Here is a 22,937-nt window from a genome sequence, read left to right as displayed (position 1 = left end):
GCGCGGGCTTCTCAATGCGGTGGCTTCTCTTGTTGCGGAGCATGAGCTCTACGTGCATGGGCTCAGTAGTTGTGGCTCGCGGGCTCTAAAACACAGACTCAGTAGTTGTGGCACACGGGCTTAGATGCTCCACGGCATGTGGGATCTTCCTGGACCAGGGCTCGAACCTGGGTCCCGTGCATTGGCAGGCGGATTCTTAACCACTGCGCCACCAGGGAAGTCCAAACTAGGCCTTTGTTTTAACATCTAAACCTGTGGGCATTCCTTCATATTGTGCACTGTTACTATAGGTCCCGGCCAAGGTGGCCTTCAGCCAAGTGCAAATTCAGACAGTTCATCCACCTTAACATATTTTTGTATTTGAGTGCCAAATCTTTGGAAATAATAGCTAGAATCCTGTTTTGTGTTCACAGAGGTTTCCAAGTCTGTTGTGGACAAAGTTATAAAACCAGGAAGAGATAGTAGAGACAATATGGGTTGGGTGGAGGCACAGCTAAAAGGAGAAGACCAGCCAGAACTGTCTACTCAGCATCCACCAGAGCAGGGTTTCTCAACCTTGGCATTATTGGCATTGGGCGCTGCATAATTCTTTGTTGCACATTCTTTGTTGTACTATGATTGTAGACTGTTTAGCAGCATCCCTATACTCCATTCATTATATGCCAGTAGTACCCTTTCAGTTTTCACAGCCAAAACTGTTTGGACATTGCCAAATGTCCCCTTGGAGGTAAAACCTTCCATGCCCCACCTCCAACTGCACTAAAGGGATGTACTTTATTTTTCAAGGAAATATGGAAAGAAATTCAAAAAAATAGAGTAAAGGATAAATAATACAATATATTTACAAAATCATGTTTTCAAAGACTTTTTAGAGGTATGGGGAAACAATAATGACATAAAAGTATAAAAGGGTTTAGCAAACTGTGTAAATGGTATGAGCTCCACTTTGCAGAAAAAAATTACATAAGCATGAAAAAAACTGGAAGACATAATAATAATTGTTATTTACTGAACTAGCTTATATGATCCAGGCATTGTATTAAGCACTTCAAAAATCATCTCATTTAATCATCTCAACAATTCTCAGTTATTGATCCATTTTACAGATCAGGAAACTAAGGGTAACTTGAACAAGGCTATATAGCTGTAGAGAAGATAGGTCTTGAAACTAAATTTATTCAGCGCTAATGCCCATCTCTTAACTAGCATTCTGCTTCATAATACATGAAAGTAATATACCAAACATTAACAATGTTTATCTCTGGATGGTAGAATTAAAAGTGATTTTGTTTTCTTCTCTATATTTTTCTGTCGATTCCATATTTTCTACTATGATATTTACTACTTATATAGTCAGAAAAAAAATTTTAAGTGAAAGTTGTGAAGACCACTTGGTAACATGGAGAAAAGGATTATTATAGAAAAGATATAAAATTCAATGTAAAGTATGATTACAATTATGTAAAAATATGCAAAAGATAAAAGGAAGTATATACATAGTAATTATACTAGGGAGGTGGGAATAACAAGTAATTTTTACTTATCTTTTCCATATTACTATTAATGTAGTTATATTTTATAATGGATAAAAGTTTATAATGAAAAGAAAGCAATAACAATCATCTATAATTTCATTAACTCGAGATAACACTGTTAGTAGGCAATGAATTTCTTTCCAGTCTTTTTCTAAGATCAACATAATTACTTACAAACATTAACGTGAAGGAACCAAAGAGAATTCTTATTCAACCTGCAGATGACACTAAGTTGGATAGGACAGCTAAAAGTTGGATTCAAAACACGGTCTTGAGGAAGGAAAGGGAATGGAGCTAACATTGTGGAGTGTTTCTGTGTCAGACAGAACTAAAAAGCTGAACATCTGGACTGTAGGCCTGATTCCCCATGGATTAGACAGGACAACACTGGACAAGGTGCTTGGTTTTTCTAAACCTTTTTTTTTTTTTTTTTAAATACCTATTTCCTATATACCACCCACAGCATTTCTTTGAAGCTAAAATCCAAGTGTGTGTGTGTGTGTGTGTGTGTGTGAAAACACTTTGTAAACTCTAAATTCCTATACAAAGGTAAGAATCTTTATTGTCCAAGCCAATAGTAAAAACAGTGTTATGAAATTCAATAGTCTTTTTCCAAGCACAAGGGAAATAATATGATGAAAAAACAATTTGTGTGTGACCATGTCAATCACTAATCTTGATTCAGATTTATGTGCCTAATAAAACCGCTGTAAAGGAGAGGTAACCTTCAGGTATGACCTGCAGAGAAAAACTGTTTATGCCTTGAATAGTGCAAAGAGGATTCTCTGCAGGCAGAGAATGGAGAGCCAGTCATCTGTATCTAGGGTGCAAATTGGATCTCTTACCTGCAGCTCTGCTTCCAGGCCCAGCCGTCTGATAAAGGGGTCAGTGACATGGTAGCGCCGCTCAAAGCTCAGGGCACCCCGCTCCTGGGGAACAGAAACAAACTCATAGATTCATTGATTCAATTTAACATGATTTACTATGTTCCTGTTACATATGCAGCATTGTGCTGGGCCCCACAGGAGCTAGAAAAGAGAACAAGAAATTAGCCTGCAGGAGCTTACAGTATACTTGGGCAGGGATTAGAGAATAATGTCGATAGAAGAGAGGATATAATTAAGGACTAAGTTGTAATTGTTGGGTTACCAAAAAAAAAAAAAAATTGAAACAACAAATAGGGAATGTTTCCATATTTAGGTTAGACAAGGTGGGCATCATCTTTAGGACACATATTGTGGGGTATATATAAAGGAGAAAAATAACTTGCATGGTCCCTCCAATTCTATGATTCTGTGCCTCTAGGAATTGGTCCTTGCCCTTGGGGCCACTCAGTCTAATGAAATCACACACAAAACCCCCCACAAATGGACAAAGCTGCAAAAGGATTCAGGGATGCAGGGGAAAATATACAAAACACAGACTAACGTGAACCAGGTACATGGCTCATGTAGAGGCATACACTCAATCCTTCTGGATGGTGACCACAGCTTATGCTGCATGCCACTTAATTTTTAAAAGATTTTTGGCACTTAACTTTTACAAAGAACTTTCTCAGGTTCTTTCGGATTTCATTCTCAAGATCAGCCTGCAGGCAGACAGACATTATTATCATTTAACAACAGAAAACTGAGGCACACAAAGGTAAAGTGACTAAAGTCTTATAGGTAGTTAATTAGGGCAGTGGTGAGATTAAGTTCCTGACCCCAGCCTGGGGTTCTTACTTCAAAAGCACATCTTGTCTTGGTTGAACCTCCTCCATTAAACACCTGTGCTCCTTTACTGAGGGCTTCCCTGACAAAGCCTGGGCTACCTCACTAAATGAGCTTGACTGCCCAGTCATCTATTCATCTCACAGTATTGGAGTGTCTTCCAGGTACAAACTGCAGAGAAAAGGTGCAGGCTTTGGTATAGGAGACCCTCGAAGAAGAGAAGAAAGAGTCTAAGCTAAACTGGGATTAAGCCTCCCCCAGGTTCTGTTATATGTACAACTGAGCAGCCAGAGCAACATGAAGAAGCTCTATTTACTTCTGCTGCACACCCCGCCTCCTCCACAGATGTGCACGTACATGCTCCCCTCCTTCACCAGACTCCATCAATCTCAGCAGCCCAGGTACAAGTGCTTGGATAGAGGAGTCTCCATGATTCCATGTTCTTGGATAAAAGAAGATCAGAGTCAAGAGACCTTGGTTCTAGTCCTGTGTCTGCCACTAATTAGTTATGTGATTTCAGGCAAGTCACAGACTCTAGTCCTCAGTTTATTCAGCTATAACATGAATCTGTGGGGAAAAAGGACCTCATGCTCTGGTTCATAGGTCTGGGTTGCTTACCTTTATCTGCCTACAGATGAGGTCTCTAGTTATGTTGACTTTTGCCATCTTCTCTTAATGGATTCAACAGAAGGAAGCTATAGGAGGATCTTCAGGACCCTTGAGCATTCCAGCCAAGCCCAGGTCCACAAGACACACATTTAATTACCTGGGGGGAAAAAATCATCAAACCTTGGAGGATGGAGTAAGGTGGCTCCAGGGCCCTGATTCCACCCCTAAAATAGCCCACCAGCCCACCCAGTAAACTGGCTATTGCCTGTGATTTATGACATGGTGTGCTGGCCCTGCTCAATAGTGTTGAAGAACCTCTGGAGGGTGAAGGGGGTTGGGGGGTGGAGAGACAATGATTCACAGCCACAGGAAGTACTGGAACAAACACTGAAGGAGTCAGTCATGTGTGCTTCTCTAGAAAATGGGTGTGTGTGTGTGGATATGAGTATGAAGGAAGACGGAAGCACATCCCAACGTAAGAACAAGGCATACCGCAAGAAGGATGTCAAGTTTCACTTGCTCAGCATGCATCTGTGGCAACCAGTCTGAAACTTTTAATTATGCTTCAAAATCCTTGACCTTCAGCTTGGCTCTCCCCAAAACCAAATCAGTATCACAAACAGAACATGCAACCCTCTAACAGATGCACAGAATAAAAGAGCGGACAGGAAATGTAATGGTGACCATGTCAAACATAAAGAAATCCTTCTTCAATACCCTGATATGTAGGCTTTCAGACTCAGAACTTCTTAAGCAAACTATTCCTTTATCATACAACTCTGTTAGAAAGACCTAGTCATCTCATTTCTGATAATTTGCCATAAGAAAGCACAAAATATGAGAAATAAAAAAGTTCCATACTGAAGCATATTCATCACAGAGTTTGTAAAAGCAAAAAAAATAAAACCACCCAAGTTTCCAATGATAGAGGAATGGCTAAATAATGTATAGCCATATGATATTATGTAGCATTAGAAATGCTACTTATGAAGGAAAAATGCTTACATCATGTCAAATGTTTATATTTTGCTTTTGCAGTAAACACTATTATCACAGCTATGTTTAAAAAAGGAAATATAAAAAATAACAATTGCCATCTTTGGATAATAAATAGTATGACTGATTTTTTCCTTCTACTTTTTGATGTTTTCAAATTTTTTCTATAAAAGCACATTAATTTTATTTTACAATCAGAAAAAAAAAAACCCACTAGAGAAAAACATAAACCACTGTTTTTTGGGGTTTTTTTAAACATCTTTATTGGAGTGTAATTGCTTTACAATGGTGTGTTAGTTTCTGCTTTATAACAAAGTGAATCAGTTATACATATACATATATCCCCATATCTCTTCCCTCTTGCGTCTCCCTCCCTCCCACCCTCCCTATCCCACCTCTCCAGGTGGTCACAAAGCACCTAGCTGATCTCCCTGTGCTATGCGGCTGCTTCCCACTAGCTATCTATTTTACATTTTAAACCACTATGTTTTAAAAGAAAGTTCTGCCTCTTGTTATGTCCACCTTTTGGTCCTGTTTCTACCTCTGGAGTCACACAGGAGGTCTAGTCTTCCTTCTCCATGATGGCCCTCTAATGATGGCTTGTAAGGCCCACCAGGCCTCTCTGCCAACCCTCCCAAGTCAGCAGGACCTCCCGAGGCCACTTCTGGATCTCCTGGCCCTGGCTTTCCTCCAGCTGGCCTCCTGCAGATTCCTAGCACACCCTCCGAAAACCAAACCTTCTCCACCTGAGCTGTGAGCAGACTCCTTCCTTTCCTTTTGGCATTTAACCACAAAAGGAGATTCTATTTATAAACACTATGTTACTGCAGATTTATTTTTCCTTTAGTGCTAAGCACACAGTGGGACTATAAAAAACTTGCTGCCTGATTAGATGTTTCCATTCAGCTCGAGTTCTTTGGGGCTTATGCCTCCATGGTCTATTTTGGGATTAAAAGCTCTTACAGGGCTTCCCTGGTGGTGCAGTGGTTGAGAATCTGCCTGCCAATGCAGGGCACACGGGTTCGAGCCCTGGTCTGGGAAGATCCCACATGCCGCGGAGCAGCTGGGCCCGTGAGCCACAATTACTGAGCCTGCGCGTCTGGAGCCTGTGCTCCGCAACAAGAGAGGCCGCGATGGTGAGAGGCCCGCGCACCGCGATGAAGAGTGGCCCCCGCTTGCCACAACTAGAGAAAGCCCTAGCACAGAAACGAAGACCCAACACAGCCATAAATAAATAACTAACTAAATAAATAAATAAAAAAGCATAAGCCCAACTTTATTTAAAAAAAAAAAAAAAGCTCTTACAAGGGCAAGAACCTTCCCTTACAGTGTGGAAGCCACCCAGCATTGCATCTTAGGGAGCATTAACAGGGATATATGGAAGTCACTGGCACTATTTAGGCTCACAAAACCTACAAGCACCAAGAACATTCAGGGATGCCATCTGAGAACTACAATTCCACAATGGCTTTCCCAGGGGCCCTTGGCCATCAAATTAAAATTATGAATTTGAACAAACTGACATAAATTAAGCATTGGCCTGCAATTGTGTTTATGGCTCTGATTTGCGATATAATGGTCAAAGCCAAAACAATAACAGTAATTGCCCCACAATCACCAATAATATGGGGTGAGGCTTATTACAATGGAAAACACCAAAGTCAGTGAGTATATCTGATATAAAGTAAGACCAGTGATGCGGCCTTGGTCAAGTCTCTTAATCTCTCTAAGTAGGCCCTCATTCGGGTCACTCACAGGCACAGGAAGCACTGGAACAAACACTGAATGGGCCATGCATGCTTCACCAGAAAAAGGCTCATTTTTTACTCCCAACACCTTTTCCTTGGAAGATTACTGGGAAGGTCAAATAAAATAATGTAAGTATAAAGTTTTTTCTTTAATTTTATTTTGAAAAGAATATAAATACTTTTATCTGCTAAGAAATAGTAAGTTGCCAAATATTATGTACTTACTATGTACCAGGAATTGTGCTAAGTGCTTTATATTTATTCATTCATTAATTTATTCATTTAACAGGTGAACACAAGAAGCTTCTACTATATGCCAGGTACTATTCCGGGCCCAGGAGATACAGCAGTAAACAAAATAGGCAAGTTCCTTACTCTCATGGTACCTATATTCTAGCAGGAGGGGATAGATAACAAATAATAATACAAATAAAATAAGAATATATCCAGTAGTGAAAAGAGCTATGATGAAAATAAAACAAGTTGATCAGAGAGTGATTGATGGGCTACTTTTAGACTTGAGGTCAAAGAAGATATAGTGTATTTTGGAGTTTTCTGGCTGCTCAGCATGTGAACTCCCTTCCTGTATTTTGGGAACTCCCCATCTAACGAGTCTGGCGGGAGGCAGAGCGCCCTCTCACTATGAAGTGAGAATGGTGGAGACAAGATTCTCTTTCTGAGGCTCCCTTACACCTAGAGTGTGTGCATATGGCCCAGGCTATGCCAACAGACACATGAGCCCCAGACCTTAATTGGGATCTGCTGTCAATGAATCAGAGGACCATGGAGAGTCCATGCTGGCAGGAAGAGGTGCTATAATTGCCATTAAGGTCCAGTCAGCTGGTGGTGGTGTAAGCCATATAAGTGGCAGCAGTGACCTCATGGACTGGTTCCGTGAATAATTCTGGCTGTGGGTCCTGGATGCTAACCAGTTTCCCTTGTTCCAGCCCATTCTTCAAGCCTGCTCTGCGGCCTTCCCTGATATTTTGTGAGTTTCCCTAATATCCTTTCAAGAATCAGCTAGAATTGGTTTCTGCTGCTTACAACTACAAATCCTGCCTGATACAGAGGGGCTCTCTGAGAAGATGACATTTAAGCTGAACCGTGAATGACAAGAAATCGCAAAGAACTAGAGGGATACACTTCTGAGGAGAGAGACAACTAGTGCTAAGATTAGTTCAAAAAGCTTGTATGGTAGATGCTACTATCATTTTATAGATGAAGAAATAGAGTCATAGATGTGAGACAATTTTCACAATGTCACACAGCTAATAAACTGGAGGTGGAGCAGGGACTCAAACCCAGAACTGTATGGATACTCTGAATTACTACGTATATATGAATAAATTACTACGGTATGTAATTTCCTAGAGTAATGATCACTACGAGAATCCCCAAAAGAGCCAACTAATTTGTCACTACTCATTCATTATTTTTCCTAAAACATAAACTGAGTTTTTACCAAGCACCAAGCACTGTGCTTGACACAGGGGAATAATGAGATGAAAGATACAGTACCTATACTAAGAAAGCAAAGAATCAAAGGCAAGGGACTTTAGGGAATTCCTTGGCAGTCCAGCGGTTAGGACTCGGCGCTTTCACTGCCGAGAGCACGGGTTCAATCCCTGGTGGGGGAACTAAGGTCCCACAAGCCGCATGGCGAGGCCAAAAAAAAAAGAAGAAAAAAAAAAAAAGGCAAGGGACTTTAGCTAATATTGGTGTGTGGCTTGGAAATACTAAAAGGAACAAGGGAGGTAAAAGCAGAGAAACCAGGCAAGCAAAAACCATTACAATTCAGGTAAATGGTAAAATGGAAACTGGGATTTAAAACAATATCAGACTGGTAGGCAGAGGTTTAAAACCCAAAATGTCAAATTTAACACAACTACTGCTCAGTTGGTATTTTGGTAAACATTTCCATTCCCATCCTGAGAAGAAATGATAGCACACTGGCAGATAGCTCATTCTGGAGCACAACCCACCCTCTCCTCTCGTAAGGGCAACAGTGCCTTTCCACAAACTTTTAGAGGCAGACAAGCATAACTGGAAACACTTCTAAGCAGAGATTATTTGAAAGGCTCACCTCAGGAGAGAAATATGCTCAAATGTACAGGGGGCATAACTAGTTTCACACTTCAGTCCAAAGTCTCTCAAATACAAATAATCAGAGCAATAAATAAACGTTATTTGAATATTAGGAGATTTAATCATGGTCAAATTTTAAAAGCATTATTTTCAGGAAGGTTAGGAAATAGTCAATTCTACAGAGTAAAGAACTCATAGATATGAAATGATACGAATGAAAGACTGGAATTGGCAAAAGGAAGTTATATATATTATATATGATTAAACACTAGAAAAGATTACATCAAGGGGATTTCTATCTCTGGTGCAGTATGCAAATTACATAATGCTCAGTTCTGCTGAGGGGCAAAAAGACGGAAATAAGTGACTTCAAGAATCCATAAGGTGGGGACTTCCCTGGTGGTCCAGTGGCTAAGACTCTGAGCTCCCAATGCAGGGGGCCCGGGTTCAATCCCTGGTCAGGGAACTGGATCCCACATGCCGCAACTGAAAGTTCGCATGCCGCAACTGAAAGTTTGCATGCCGCAACTGAAAGTTCGCATGCCGCAAGGAAGAGTTCGCGTGCCTCAACTAAGACCCGATGCAGCCAAATTAAAAAAAAGAAAAAAAAAAAGGAATCCGTAAGGTAAAAACTTCAATGCCTATTTTGCCAGGCACTGTGCTAAACTTTGAAAATACAGCAAAGAACAAGCCGAACACAGACCCGTCTCTTCAAGAGCACACAATATAGTTGTCATTAATTGTATATCAATGGCACCAAGGCTACTGTAATCAGAGCTCCAAAGAGTGACTGAAAAAGGATAATTTAACCAAAACACCAAAATGAATAGCTAGGACAGTAAATTCAGAAGGAACAACATGGAATAATAAATTAAATTTTATTTATACTCATTTATTCACACATCTTAGAAGAGAGCACAAAAATGACAGTAGGGGAAACAAACTAAACATATAACAGTAGAGCTAGACAGACAACTGGGAAATCACTAATGAAGAATAAGGACTTTAACAGACAACAAGCAACTTTCTTTTTTTGGCTGAGTCACATGGCTTGCGGGATCTTAGTTTCCCAACCAGGAATTGAACCCTGGCCACCACAGTGAAAAGTGCCGAGTCCTAACCACTGGAGCACCAGGGAATTCCCAGACAACAAGCAACTTTTAATGTATCTTCTTCATCCTAAGGATAGCACAGTTAATGAATAAACCCTGATTTTCACACTTAAAGCTCTAATAACACTGAGGGCTAATTTGTTGGCAGAACGTGAAAGCTCAATAAAAACTTCCTCTAGCTAGAATACAAAGGTTTAGGAATGGCATTTACTTGTAATTCAGGATATTGCAGGCAAACTCTAGCTGATATTCAATGGAAAAGAGGAAGAAGGAAGCCAGTTTCTAGGAGTCAGGAATATGAGAAATATAAAAATACCTAAGGCACAAAGGAAAAGATATGATTTAATGTTATAAAGATAATATGAGTTGCTATGCAGATGTTACACCTTCTAAAAGGTATTCTATTCCCAGAGCTTTAAAATGCCTAGAACTTAACACCATCCCTTCCACAAACTTTTTTTTTTTTTTAACATCTTTATTGGAGTATAATTGCTTTACAATGGTGTGTTAGTTTCTGCTTTATAACAAAGTGAATCAGTTATACATATACATATGTTCCCATATCTCTTCCCTCTTGCGTCTCCCTCCCTCCCACCCTCCCTATCCCACCCCTCCAGGTGGTCACAAAGCACCGAGCTGATCTCCCTGTGCTATGCGGCTGCTTCCCACTAGCTATCTATTTTATGTTTGGTAGTGTATATATATGTCCATGCCACTCTCTCACTTTGTCACAGCCCACCCTTCCCCCTCCCCATATCCTCAAGTCCATTCTCTAGTAGGTCTGTGTCTTTATTCCCATCTTGCTGCTAGGTTCTTCATGACTTTTTTTTTTTTTTCTTAGATTCCATATATATGTGTTAGCATACGGTATTTGTTTTTCTCTTTCTGACTTACTTCACTCTGTATGACAGACTCTAGGTCCATCCATCTCACTAGAAATAACTCAATTTTGTTTCTTTTTATGGCTGAGTAATATTCCATTGTATATATGTGCCACATCTTCTTTATCCATTCATGTGTTGATGGACACTTAGGTTGCTTCCATGTCCTGGCTATTGTAAATAGAGCTGCAATGAACATTGTGGTACATGACTCTTTTTGAATTATGGTTTTCTCAGGGTATATGCCCAGTAGTGGGATTGCTGGGTCGTATGGTAGTTCTATTTTTAGTTTTTTAAGGAACCTCCATACTGTTCTCCATAGCGGCTGTATCAATTTACATTCCCACCAACAGTGCAAGAGTGTTCCTTTTCTCCACACCCTCTCCAGCATTTATTGTTTCTAGATTTTTTGATGATGGGCATTCTGACCGGTGTGAGATGATATCTCATTGTAGTTTTGATTTTTATTTCTCTAATGATTAACCACAAACTTTTAACTTAGGCTACTGGGAAACTTTCTTCAATGGGCACATCTTTATATAGTTACAAAGGAAGCTAATAAAATTCAACTAACAGTTAAATTTAGAGGAATTAATCTCATACTTCAAAATGAAAAGGGTACCAGTAATATAAGAGCCTAAGGTTAACAAACCCTAGAGAAAAGTACATCTGGAGGAGATTACTCATCTGGAACCAAGGACTGAATTGGTAATATCCAAACAAACATGAGGAACCACCCATTTCAGGTGTGCCATAGTCCTTGTTTAGGCTCTGGTTAACGCAGCAGAAAGAGAAGCAGACTTGAAATACTTAGGCACCTGGGCCTGAATTTCAGCCCCGTAGTTGTGCAAGTTACTTAACCTGAGTTTCAATTTCCTCATTTGTAAAATAGGGATACTAACCTACTTCAATGGATCTTTGTGAGGAATAAATGATGAAATATATATGAAAGTACAAAATATATACCTGGATCGTGGTAGGTGCTTAATAGACTTCCCCCAAACCTGAATTCTACTAAGATCTGATAACTCCTGTTATCTATACTCACTGGCATGGTTACAACATTTCTTCCATATTTCATTCCCTACCAGAGAGACAAAGCTGACATTGAGGATTCCACTGCGGATGGTGGGGCACAGAGGCTAGGATGTCTTTATCACCTCTGCTAGCTTTGAAATGCAAGATCAGAAGGAAAAAAGTGACTTTGTTAAAAACAAAGAAACTCCATAAGAAAACGTGTACAAGAATGCATATAGTTACATTATTCACAATAGGTAAAAGGTAGAAACCACCGAAATGTCCATCAACTGATCAATGGATAAACAAAATGTGGTTTATCCATACAATCGAATGTTATTTGGCCAGAAAAAGGAATGAAGTACTGAGACATGGCTACAACATGGATGAAACTTGAAGACATTATGCTAAGTGAAAGAAGCCCACATACCATGTAAGTCCATTTATATAAAAAGTCCAGAATAGGCAAATCTATAGAAATAGAAAGTACATTTGTGATTTCTTGAGGCTGGAGGGGACAGGAGGTAGAAGGGTGATAACTAAAGGATATGTTTCCTTTTTTTTTTTTAACTGAATTGAAACTCACGTAACATAAAATTAATCATTTAAAGTGTACAATTCAGTGGTATTTAGTACATTCACAATGTTGTGGGACCACCCCCTCTAGCTAATTCCAAAACATTTCCATCAATCCAAAAGAAAACCTCATACCCATTAAGCAGTCATTCCCTATTCCCTCCTCCCCCCAGCACCTGGCAACTACTAATTTACTTTCTGTATCTATGGATTTATCTATTCTAGGTTTTTCACATAAATGGAATCCTACAATTTGTGGCCTTTTTGTGTCTGGCCTCTTTCACGTATTAATAATGTTTTGAGGTTCATCCATGTTGCAGCACGTATCAGTACTTCGTTCCTTTTTATGGCTGAGTACTATTCCATTGCACTGCTATGCCACATTGTGTTTATCCATTCATCCATTGTGAATAGTGCTGCTATAAACATTCATGTACAAGTCTCTGTTTGAGTACTTGTTTGCAGTTCTTTTGGGTATATACCTAGGAGTGGAATTGCTGGGTCATATGGTAATTCTATGTTTAACTATTTGAGGAATCGCCAAACTGTTTTCCATAGTAGCTGCACCATTTTACAGTCTCACCAGCCAATGTATAAGGGTCCCACTTTCTCCACACCCTCACCAACACTTGTTTTTTTTTTTAAATCATAGCCATCTTCGTGGATGTGAAGTGGTATTTCACCGTGGTTCGGAGTTTCTTCTTGAGGTGATAAGTATGTTCTAAAACTGACTGTGGTGATTGTTGCACATCTGTGAGTCTAATAAAAACCAATGAATTGTATACTTTAAATGCATGAATTATATGGCATGTGGATTATATCCCAACAAAGTTATTTAAAAAAAAAAGGGACTACTAATACAGGCAACAACATGGAAGAATCTCTTAGATTCTGAGCAACAGAAGCCAGACATAAAGTACATACTGTATGATTCCATCTATATGAAGTTCTAAAACAGGCAAAGCATAGTTAAAAAAAAATCAGAAGTGTTGCCTGGGGGTGTGGAGATTGGCAAGAAACGGACACCTGAGAACTTTCTAGAGTGACAGAAGGCTCTCTATATATTGATGGGAGTATGATTTCATGGTTATTGGAGGTATGTTCACATGGGTATATCCATTTGTTAAAATTATACAGTCAAGATTAGTGTGTTTTCATGTTTGTAAATTTTACCTAAAAAATAGAATGGGTGGGTGGAAAGCAGGGGAGGTATAGGTGAAACAAGAATGGCAGGATGTTGACAGTTATTGAGATAGGATGATGAGTACATGGCGGTTTATTATACTCTTCTGTTTACTTTGTATACGTTTGGAATTCTCTCTAATAAAGCCCTTTTAAAAATCTTTCTTTCCGGGAATTCCCTGGCCGTCCAGTGGTTAGGATTCCGCGCTTCTACTGCCGGGGGACCGGGTTCGATTCCTGGTTGGGGAACGAAGTTCCCACGAGCCTCGTGATGTGGCAAAAAAAAACCCAAAAAACAAAAAAACCCACTTTTTTTCCTATTATAGAGTCATTCAAAACATGGAAGACTGCTTAATGAAATGGAAAAACCATTAATCATTTTAGTTTAAAAATCAGGTTTAAGACATATATATAGCCATCCCAGCCTTGGGGGAAAAAATACAAACCAAAAAATGTACATACGTAATGCTATAACAAGAAGGAGATGCACAAAAATTGTTAGCCAGTGGTCATGTCTCTGGTAGGACAACAGGCGATATATTTTTCTTTCTGTTCCTGTGTATTTTCCAAGTATTCTACTGTAAACTTTTATTGTTTTGCGTTAATGTGGAAATAGTCATTAGAAACTAGCTTTGGATGGAAAGAAACTTGAGTTTGAATCTGGCTCTACCACACACTAGGTTGTGTTCTTGGGCAAAACTGTTTACTTTTAAGCTCCTGGGTTTTTTTGTTTTATTTTTGTTTTTACCTGCTATATAGGCATATGTAATAATATCTATCGCATATGTAATAATATCTATCTCACAGGGTTACTGGGAGCATTAATGAGGTAATGCATTGTAAAACACTTAGCACAATACCTGGCATGTGATAATTCAAGAAACACTGGCTATTTTTTCAACTGTTACACAGAGAGAATGATTGTACCTACCTCAGGACTGTTGTGAGGATTACATGGGATAACTGGCACACTGTAAATACTAAGTGTGAGTGACAGTATTATTTTCAATAAGAAAAAGTCATTTAAGAAAAGCCTCCTCTCAAAAAGTTAAACTTAGAGTGACCATATGACCCAGAAATTCTACTCCTAGGTATATACCCAAGAGAAATGAAAACCTATGTCCACATGAAAACTTGTACAGGAACACTCATGGCAGCATTGTTTATAATATCCCCAAAGTAGAAACAACCCAAATGTCCATCAATGGATAAATAAAATGTGGTATATCCATATATGGAATATTATTCTTCCATAAAAAGGAATGAAGTACTGATTCATGCTATAACATGGATGAAACTTGAAAACATTATGTTAAGGGAAAGAAGCCAGTCCCAAAAGGCCACATATTGTACGAATCCATTTATATGAAATGTCAAGAATAGAAAAAGCTATAGAGACAGAAAGTAGATTAGTGGTTGTCTAGTGTTGAGGGAGAAGATGGGATGATTCGGGGGTAGGCAGTGATAGCTAAAGGGTATGGGTTTCTTTTGGGGGGGTGATGAAAATGTTCCAGAATTAGATATTGGTGATCGTTGCACAACTTTGTGAATATATTAAAAAGTGCAGATTTGCACACATTAAGAGGGTAGGTTTTATGGTAAGTAAATTATATCTCAATTGTAAAAGTCCAAAACCCTTTCTTCTTTTCTCTACCTCAAAATGACAGCTTATGAAAAGAAAATTTAGTTCTCACTCTTTCCTTTATCTGTCTCCTAACTTGAACAGTAGTTATTTCTGTGGCTTCTTTTCCTTAAAAGACTAAAAGCATCCTGAGGGCCAGCTCTTTACCTGATTCACCTACTGATCCTCCTGGGTCCCCAAGGAGTGATGTAGGCTTAGCAGGTACCAATAAATACTTGCTGAATGAATAACAGCATGACTACCTTGCATACAAACAGTGTTTTATACCTATCAGAATGCTTTTGTTCATGCTTTTCATTTGAACTTCACAACAATCTTGTGAGGAAGCTAGAAAGTTATTATCATCCCCATTTAACGAGGGAGAACTGAAGCACAATGCTATGTGGTACTGAGGAAGAAGCACTAAACCGGGATTAGGGTCTTGTGCTCCAGGCCAAGATCTGCCTCTAACTGGCTGTGTGACTCTGAGTATGACATTTCATTCCCTCAGCCTATTTACCCATCTGTAAAATGAGAGGTAGACTCTGAGATGAGCTGCAAAATCCGTTCCAATGCCCTTATCCCATAATTCTAAGGACACACTGCTAGGTAGCAGTAGAGTGGAGATGGAACCCAAGTCATCTGTATTCTCCTTCCTCTGGACTTGCTGCCTACCACTGCAGGGAGGTGCTCCCACTGAGTGACAGCTGACCCCCTTTCAACATTCTGAATTATGCAAAAGATGTATGCAAGTTTCCTTTCACTCTATTTGCGATGGTTTTCCTACGGAAGCAATCCTATAGGAAAAAAAAAGCACTTCCAATGCATAAAGGTAATTGGAACTAGTATAATAAAATAAAAACAGTTGGGCTGTGGAGTCTGACAGACCTAAAGTTCAATCCAGTTCTGCCACCTACTTTCTTTGTGACAGCATTTCTAAACCTCAGTTTCCCAATCTATAAAACAGAGATGATGGGACTTCCCTGGTGGTCCAGTGGGTAAGACTCCACGCTCCCAATGCAGGGGGCCCAAGTTTGATCCCTGGTCGGGGAACTAGATCCCACATGCATGCCGCAACTAAGAGTCTGCATGCCACAACTAAAGATCCCGCATGCCTCAACTAAACATGCTGCAACGAAGATCTTGCACGCCACAACTAAGACCCAGAGCAGCCAAAAATAAATAAATAAATAAATAAATAAATTTAAAAAATAACAGGGATGATAAAGCCTACCTTCACAGACTGATGAGGAATGGAAGAGCCACGTGTGTAAAATGCCTTGACACTGAGCGTAGTAAATAATACTTATTGAACATTCTAAACATTTTACAAGTGTTATCTGACAGACTCCTCATAACAGCCCTGTGAGACAGGTACTACTATTATCCTCATTTTATAGATGAAGGATGAGGCGTGGAGAAGTTAACTTGCCCAAAGTTACAGTAATTAAATGAAGAGTCAAACTAGATAGCTTAGCTCCAGGACCCAGGCTGTTGGCCACTAAAAAAGAGTTACTACTATTATCTTTAATCAGACAACATCCAAGCAGTCTTCCCCAACAGAAACTTTGTCTCTTACCGTTTCTTAGGGTTAGGCTAAGGAATCAAAATCACCTTGACTCTGCCGGGCTCAAACACAAATTTAAAGATTGCATTTCAGGGTCAGGAACTAAGTTGGCACAAGGACATCATCTGAGAAAGGTGTGGATGGTAGGACAAGCCCATCGGCAAAGCATCTTTGGAAAAGTTCTCTGCCATCTTTGAGGCTCCTGGCTTAAATGATTCCATATGGGGCTGACTGAAGCTTTCTCTGTGGCAGGCCATCCTAAGAAATGCTTCACTTGTGGGAGGCTCTGGATGAAAACTCACCTTGATGTCTTCTCTGCCTGTATGGTTCTGTATCGCGATCTGGGTTTTGTGAAAAATTTTCCTGATGTTTTCAGAGCTTTGCTTTTCAGTGATCATAGATAATTTATCTGCCTTCTCCTAGGGTCACAATTACCTTAAGGTAATGGAAGGGAACAGAAAGAGAAATGGAAGCATATTCTGATGATGCTATCCTTTCTCACTGTATTCAAGAGCATCCACAGTCTTGCATTTTGCCTTTAACTTGCATCTTTCCAAATCCTGCCACAACTCAAAGTACCTTTCACAGGAAAGCCTTTTAAGTTTCGCCCTCTAACTTTACTCCTAGCAGAAAGGTCAAGGAAGACTAAGCCAATCAATTTGGAAATGCTTCCTTTCTGATTCATTTGCAGCTGTGTGACATCCAGATGTCTGACTCAAGAGGGAACCAGGTACGCCACTGGCACCCAAACACTCAGGCCTCAACTGATGAAGCTCCCTGACCAGAAACGCCTGCCTCCCATTCTGATAAAGGCTCTCTGAAAGGTTCTGGAATAAGCACAGTTTTATGCTTTCTGAAAATAGAATCTGGGGGTTATGAACAAGGACAAAATTTTACCAAGGTCCTGATCCTAACACTGCCTCTAGAGAGCTTGTAGACAGCTACCTGGGCAAGGACTGATCCTGCTCTGCCCCCTTCCCCAAGAAAATGGGGTTAATACCTCCCCAGATGGCTACAGGGAGGATTAAGGGTTATTATTCTTGGCATCCAGCTCTGTCACAGCTCTAGCAGTTGTGACCTTGTTCATCCTAAAGTAAGACATTAAATATAAAAATGCAAACAGTGATCCCTGAATCTGATTCTACAATAGGGTGAGAATTTTCTTTCCACACAGCTTCTGACACTGCCTTCAATACTCCAACCTGTTGGCTGAATACTCCTCTTATTCAGGCCTCAAGTTTTTAAGGTATTAGTTACTAATGCCACAAAGCCCGTTGTGGAGTCAGCAGTTGTTACTAATAGCACCAAGAATGAACTCCAGAACTCTCAGGGTTTCAGTCAGGCCTGAATTCAACCTGAAGAAACCAAAGTGGCATCCCTTTACCCCCAAAACCCAGGCTCTCGGGGGCAAAAGATGAGATCTAGTGAAAAGCACGTATTACATCATTTAGTCCTTATATACCCACTGTAAGGTAGGTGCTCATTTCACATATGAGGAAAGTATAGCTCAGAGAGAACACATGCTTTACTCCAGGTTACACAGCTAAGAAGGTGCAGACATAAGTTCAAATATCAGCCCTACTACTACTAGCTGCGTAACCTCCAGCATATTTTTCAACTTTCTGGACCCTCAGTTTCCTCATTCGTAAAGTGGGAATAGTGATAATACTTACCTCAGGGGACTTCTGAAGATTAAATGAAATATTGTAGGAAAAGTGTTCAGCAAGTGCCAGGCACAAAGTAAGTAAGTATTCAATACATATTAGTTTTTTACAGATCAAAATGACAGGAATTTGATATAATTTTTATATAATAACAGAGTTTAAAATAAAAAAAAACTCAGTCCAATTTAACTACATAAGTATGAACTCCTCTACTGTATCCCTGATAAGAAGTGGCAAAGCCTCTTCTTGAATACCTCCAATGATGGGTAACTCACTCCCCCACAAGGCAGCCCATTTTGTTTTTAGAAAGCCAAATTCTCTCCTGTCAAGCCAACATCCACCCTCTTGGAATTTCCATCCTTTGATCCTAGTGCTGCCTTGCAGAATCACACAGAGAAAGTCCAGTTCCCTTTCCAAAGACAGTTCTTCAAGTATGTGTTCCCCCAGGCTCTTAGCTTTGGTCCTTTCAGCTCTTGCTCAAGTGTCACAGTCCCTGAAGAGACAGACCTGGGTCTGAATTCCGATCCTTTCACTTAACTAGCTGTTTGACCTTAAGCAAGTTATTCTGCCTCTCTGAACCTGTGTCTTCATATGTATAATAGGAAAAACTTTCACTTCACATGGTAGTCATGAAGGTTAAATTAGATAAAGTAAGAACACTACCTAGCACAGAGCGTGACATATACCAGGCCCTCAATAAATGTCAGTCACTTTTTAGAATGTATTCCAATTAGTAAATATCCCTCAAAGTAAATTAGCCAGAATTAAACGTAACACCAAGGGACTGGTTTCTGACGCAACTGTCAGGGCTTGGGTTTTTGAAGAGCTTATTAGACAGCTGAGAAGAAAGCACAGCCTAAGAATTATATGGGTTTGGCAGCCCAAAGATGCAGTGGAGAATCTGGAAAGGTGAGGATAAAAGAAGAAAGGAAACAGAATGGATCATTAAACCAGGGGCCCAAAAGAAAAGGTTAAGTATCATCACCTTACACGTTGTCTATGACTCCCTGAGACCCAGGACTGCACACGTGGGCTATACTCCTTAATTCAAAAAGGAGAGAAGAAAATTAAAAATAATTGAAGAATAATTAAAGTCACAGTTTTGGGTCTTCCCAGCAGTTAGCCCCTCAAGAGCCACAGATTTTAGCAGGGGGCTTCTTCAGTTGTATCCTTCCAGATTCTGAAGCCCACATGCGTGAAAATACCCTCCACAGGATGTCCCATGAGTTCTTACCAGCTAGAAAAACTGTCAGCTGTTTGACAACTTTAAAACTCAAAACTGGCAAATCGTCAATGTTAACACCATCACCACAATCACTACACATATTCTCTTTCCTTCAGTGACCCCAAGGGAAGGAGTCCCAGGCAGAAATATGAATTGTTGTTCAGTTATCCTTCAGAGTTGACCCAAAGCACTGCTTCTACAAAGTGGGATGTGACTTGAACATAAGTGCCCCCAAATAGGTTAAGAGGGAAGGATAGCTGGACTCCAGAATTAAGCATCATGATCACAAACTATGGCAGAAAAGGTTGTTTCCCACCTGCCGATGAAATACAACAAACTGCAATGAAAAAATCCATTGTTAGTCTTAGACTCGGCCCAAAGGAGCCCTACTAATTACTCCTTGGCCTGTGATAGAGGATCTGGTTATCACTATGCTCAATAGCCAAGATTCAATTCAATCCCTTTAAAAATATAATTACAAAGAAGAAGCAGCCAGAATTCAAACCAAAAATAGCCTTTAGTAGTTCCTTCAACTTAGTGAACAGAGACTGGCTACTCAAGGAGGACTGCAATGTACAGAAAAGCTTAGTGAGGCCACTGGGCATACCTGTGCCCTAGGTGGGGATTTCATAATGCCTTTGAGTCAGAAGGTGACCTCAGAATAATCTTTTTCTCAAAACTGTTTCAGGCTTTATTAAAAGGGAAGACTTAACTGCCACTTTGCCCTGATCATCTACCCCATCTTTGGGAAGAATGGGGAAGCTACATCCACCTTACCAGGCTTTTAAACTCACTAACTTGAGAGGAAAACTTTTTAAAGTTGCTTTACCACTACCTCAGGAAGTTAAAGAAAGTCATAGAAGGAAAGGCCTTTGGAGGAAATAGTCAAATTAGGTTGTTAGACATTAGTCATAAATCCCGATGCCTCTTTTCTAGAGACCCTAGTAGTACACCTGCAGAAGAGAGAACCAGAGGGCACTACGTGAATTCAACCTGGCTGGCAAGGGGGCGTCTCACTGCAGCTTTCAGCAACGAGAATTGGATCCTGCTGGGTCGCAGTCTCTCTCCTACTCCACACTTCCCATTTGCCCTTTGAAGTGGGTACTGAATAGCCAGTTCCCAAGTAAAGGCCCTTTGTACGGGCGCTACAGTCGCCTGGTGGAAACACCTCGGCAGAGTTCAGTTTGGTGCCAGGATGGGCCACTGAAGGCATCTGAGGCTGCCAGAAGCCTGGACTGGACACGGGGACGGACACACACACAACAAACACACAAACAGAGATGGAAACTAAGAGAGAGCAGGTCAGGTCAACGTTGCCCTCCCGACACTTCCACCTGCCCCCTTCTTCCTGAGACCCGCGCCAGATCAGATGTCAAACAAAAACTCCGCAAAAAAGTCCCGTGATGGGACGACTTCCACCTCTCCCTCGGAAGAGCCTCCCCGAACTCCCAGAGCCTTCCCCCCACGTCCCTGCCAGCCCTCCGTCCCCACCCCGCCCCCGGCCCACTCTGCCCTCCGACCCGGCGAGGCCTGCCCCTTCTCGGGACACCCCGGAGCCCTCAGGCGGACGGGTTCAGGCCCCCGGGCCGGCAGGGCTGGGGCCGGCCCAGAGCTGGCGGCCCGTGTGCCGAGGCTGCCGGAGCCGGTCCTCGCCTCGGCGCCCGAGGAGAGCAGGGGGCGGCGGCTACCCGTACCTGTCAGGCCTCTTCCCAGGACCGGTGGCGGCGCAACTTCAGGAGCCCATGTCCGTCCAGGGGGCCCGGCCCCTCTCCCCGGAGGGGGGGCGCGGATCCCGGGGAGGGGGCTGGGGGGCCCGGGCAGCTCTAGCCCCTTCCCATGCTCCCGGCCTGGCGCCTGGCCGGGGCCGGACAGCGCCTCCGCCCGCCCCTGCGCACCGCCTCACACCCGCGCTCACACACACTCACACTCTCTCGCGCGCTCTCACACACACACTCCCCTCCCTCCTCCTCTGTTTATCTCCTCCAGCTGTCTGGGGACCCAGGAGAAGCCCAGCACCGCGCCTGCGCCACGCAGTCTCCGCCCCCGCCCCGCGCCTCACAGCCAGCGGCTACGCTACAGAGACAGCGCCCGGCCGTTTCCAGAATGGCGATAAGGGGCCCCTCCACCCCCCGCTCCTGGTCAACGTCTGCTGCCGGCGGCGCCCACTAACCTGCTAGTTGGGGAGCCCCGCACGGCCGCGGCCAATCCGCTTCGCCGCTCGCCAGACCGGCAGCCAGTGGGCGGGCGGAAAAGCCGGGCTAAGCCTGGAGCAACCTGGGAGTCGTAGTTTTTCTCCGTCGAAGAGCTCCCGCAGCGCGGGCTCACCCCGCCCAGTTGCCATTAGTTACCCGGACGCACCTTCCACCCTATATGCGCGTGAAATGCTCCCTCCTGTCGCTTCTGGGACACTCCCCTCACCCATTGCCCTCAGAGCCCGACACAGTCTCCTAAGAGCCTCCTCAAGACTCCCTCAGAGCCCGTTAATTGCGGGACTCTTCAGGCTGGGGCCCCAGGGCCACCCCAGAGCCAAGTCTCACCTTACTTCTTCCTGCTCTGGGGGGCTGCTGAAGTGGTACATTCCTCACTTTTGGCTGCCCGGCCTGAAGGAAGAGCATAAAAGGTAATCAGTCTACACTGGGTGGCCTGGAGGGGAGCCAGCCACACACACACACACACTCTGGGAACACTCAGTTTGTTGGGAGAAAGGTCCATCTGAGAATGCTGGTTCCACCTCTGAAAAAGAGAGGCCGTTCCAGCCTTGTTGAGTCCCAAGTCTGATGCAGGAGACACTTCCTCTCTAAGGAAGTTCCCAAGGTCACAAGGGAGTCATCATGCCTAACTTCTGTAGGTAGAGACCGGGCCCCACCCATGAAGAGCCTCGAGTCAGCAAAGGAAGACATGGTCATCTTCTGAGAATGGAAACTTGTCGCTCACCCACAGGGTGTCATCTGTCAGATAATAACCATAATTTGCTTTTGTTGAGCGTGTACTTACTATGTCAGCACTGTACTGAGTACAGTTCCTTTTACTATGTCTGTTTTTGCTGTAGAGGAAGCTGAGGCATAAAAGAGTTAAAAAGCAACTTGCCCAGGGTCACATAGCTGATAAGGAACCAATCTGAGATTCAAACCCATATCTGCCTGACTCTAGAATCTGAGCTTTTGAGCATTACCTGTCCCTCCCGTGAGAAACAGGCAGCACCTACCCTCAGGAAGAACTGTATACACATACTTAGCATTTATAGTGTTTGTCCCATGTTTATCACTCCATGAGTTGCTTGTTTTTTCCTGCTTCTGCTTACATCAAGAGTTGAATTAGTGGGACTTCCCTGGTGGCACAGTGGTTAAGAATCTGTCTGCCAGTGCAGGGGACACGGGTTCAATCCCTGGTCAGGGAAGATCCCACAT

The 22,937-nt window shown here is 42.1% G+C and overlaps 1 protein-coding gene across 6 annotated transcripts in view; it reads right to left on the bottom strand.

The window, feature by feature from the left end:
• The window catches only part of WDTC1 (WD and tetratricopeptide repeats 1), a 75,612-nt gene extending 53,971 nt beyond the window's left edge, over positions 1-21,641 (bottom strand). For 2 of the 6 annotated variants that reach the window (XM_068539246.1, XM_068539247.1), the window contains exons 1-3: positions 21,225-21,639; positions 3,866-4,013; positions 2,381-2,464 (exon numbers count right to left, since the gene is read on the bottom strand). In XM_068539246.1, coding sequence (XP_068395347.1) covers positions 2,381-2,464; positions 3,866-3,913 — 132 coding nt within the window. In that variant the 5' untranslated portion in view covers positions 3,914-4,013; positions 21,225-21,639. Of the gene's footprint in view, positions 1-2,380; positions 2,465-3,865; positions 4,014-19,290; positions 19,347-21,224 lie in introns of all 6 variants that reach the window. The other 4 variants (XM_068539245.1, XM_068539244.1, XM_068539249.1 and 1 more) reach the window with 4 other exon arrangements.
• Positions 21,642-22,937: the final 1,296 nt, after the last annotated feature.

Source organism: Eschrichtius robustus, chromosome 3 (genome assembly GCF_028021215.1).
Source record: "Eschrichtius robustus isolate mEscRob2 chromosome 3, mEscRob2.pri, whole genome shotgun sequence".
Lineage (NCBI taxonomy): Eukaryota > Metazoa > Chordata > Mammalia > Artiodactyla > Eschrichtiidae > Eschrichtius > Eschrichtius robustus.
The sequence above is the reverse complement of the archived record's forward strand: the minus strand, read 5'-3'. Positions and strand labels throughout refer to the sequence as shown.